Source organism: Phalaenopsis equestris, unplaced genomic scaffold, assembly GCF_001263595.1.
Source record: "Phalaenopsis equestris unplaced genomic scaffold, ASM126359v1 Scaffold232152, whole genome shotgun sequence".
Classification (NCBI taxonomy): Eukaryota; Viridiplantae; Streptophyta; class Magnoliopsida; order Asparagales; family Orchidaceae; genus Phalaenopsis; species Phalaenopsis equestris.
In genome coordinates, this window is record NW_018250120.1 from 1 (window position 1) to 1,938 (window position 1,938).

General features: G+C 37.4%; 1 protein-coding gene across 1 annotated transcript; it reads right to left on the minus strand.

The window, feature by feature from the left end:
* Nucleotides 1-443: 443 nt before the first annotated feature.
* On the minus strand, nt 444-1,932 carry LOC110038201 (clathrin interactor EPSIN 3-like). Its single transcript, XM_020742971.1, has 2 exons — nt 1,441-1,932; nt 444-1,144 (listed from the first exon to the last, which is right to left on the minus strand). Exons 1-2 carry the CDS (start codon nt 1,799-1,801, stop codon nt 783-785), a joined length of 723 nt encoding a protein of 240 aa, XP_020598630.1. The 5' UTR covers nt 1,802-1,932; the 3' UTR covers nt 444-782.
* Nucleotides 1,933-1,938: the final 6 nt, after the last annotated feature.

Genomic DNA, 1,938 nt, shown 5'->3' on the forward strand with positions numbered 1-1,938 from the left:
TAATTTCATGCTCAAGGCACGTACTAGGAAGTTTGATAGGATACCTTGGACGGGAGGAAGTTAAGTATAATCCTGTATCCTGTAAACAGACAACCTGCCTATGAGACATCAAAATTGATGCCAACATCTATATGCAAAATACATATAAAAAGGAAGATTTACATACAACCCACTCAATTCTATGTAAATGCCCCAACCAAAAGTAAAATAAAATAAAACACATCACATCATTTTTCTATTACAATGAAGGAATTTTATTGCACTAAAAAAGAGCACTTCTAAAGAAGCAAGCATAAAATTTAAAAAAAATTTAGCACATCACATAAATTTTTAATTGCATGGAATGCAATTTATTACACTCAAAAGGAGAATCCCTCAATGAAAAAATTATGAAAAAATTAACACTAAAACCCAAAAAAAATCAAAAGGAAAATTTATGTCCCATTTTAATTATAAATAGAATGCCACTAAGGTATGAATTGAGAAAACTCACACTATTGGCCACTCTAACCACAAAAAAGATGGTAACAGAAGGCCAATCCCCTTCACTACTTTTTCATTTACAAGTATGGAACCCACCAGGCAATATATTATCTAAACTAAAAAAATAATCTCTTCTTTTTATAATTTTTTCCCAACTAAAAAATCTATAAATTGGGAGTTTACTATAGCATAGTTAAAGATCAAACACAAGATTTTAAGTCAGGAGTGTATTTGGCTATGAGAAAAGGTATGATATGATATGATTTAATGGCCATTGAATGTATATGATGACATGGTTTTCAACCATGCCCACCATGTCCATATGGGTGATATTGCCCATAGCCTCCTCTGGCATTCATGGGATTGTAAGCACCACGACAGGCAGGACCCTGCCGAGGCATTCCCGAAGATGGGTGCGTCATGCCGATGTTCGCACCCATCCCCATTCCCATGTATGGTTGGTTCATCTCCATTGCTGTGTTCTGAGGTTGGGCATACATACCCGTAGCTGCGCGGCCAAGACCAGACCCAGCTCCCATGGCTTTTCCCATGGATGAGGAAGAAGACAATCGAGTTTGGGAACTCTTCGCTTCATTCCTCTTCTCCTTTCGGTTGATATCATTGAAGTCGATTCCGATGTTTGCCAGAGGGTTGATCCTGGCTGCAGCGAAAATGGCTGTTCGTTCAGAAAGAATAAAAATGCAAGATTTACATTTTATATGCATACTACTCAATTCTTATATCACCTTAATTATGCATGAAAAGCTGTTTTTCGCTTTTAAAATAATGGTATTGAACATGTGATGCGAAAGACTTGGATGGTATAAATGTAAAAAAAGTAAAGTTTAGGTGTTACGTATGCAAATAGATAGGAATTAGATGGCATGTATGCAAATGCCGCCAAGAAGAAATAAACTGAAGGTGAAATTATGCTACCAGAGCTAAGGAATTACTTACGTCCAGATATGTTGAGATCAACCAGACCTCGGCTAATGGAGTCCGCCCAGATGATAGATTTTGGTTCAAATTTCTTGTTGGATGTTTGAGGATTTGAAAACGAAGAAATTATTAGATCTGGTCGAACTGAATGGGGGGTCGAACTCGACTTGCTTGTATGTATATTGCTTGAAATGGCTTGTTGAGCAGCCTGGGAAGAGGCTGGGTTGTTTATTGATGCTATTTGAGCTTTATGGAATGGAACAGAAGCCATTTGTGATGTTTGTGAAGCTAATAGCCCTGGTTGGTTTAGAGTATTAATCTGAGCCACATGTGACTCCGTTCTCAATGATATTTGAGATGTATTCTCTGCATAATTCATCTGATTTGTATTTATTTCACCCGAAGAAGGTGGCTGAAATGTCTGGAAATCAAATGGATTTCGCAGTCCGGCTAGATGATTTGATGGTTCGGGTAGTTCAAATGGGTTGATTTGATCTATTTGCAGATCTGCTGAAC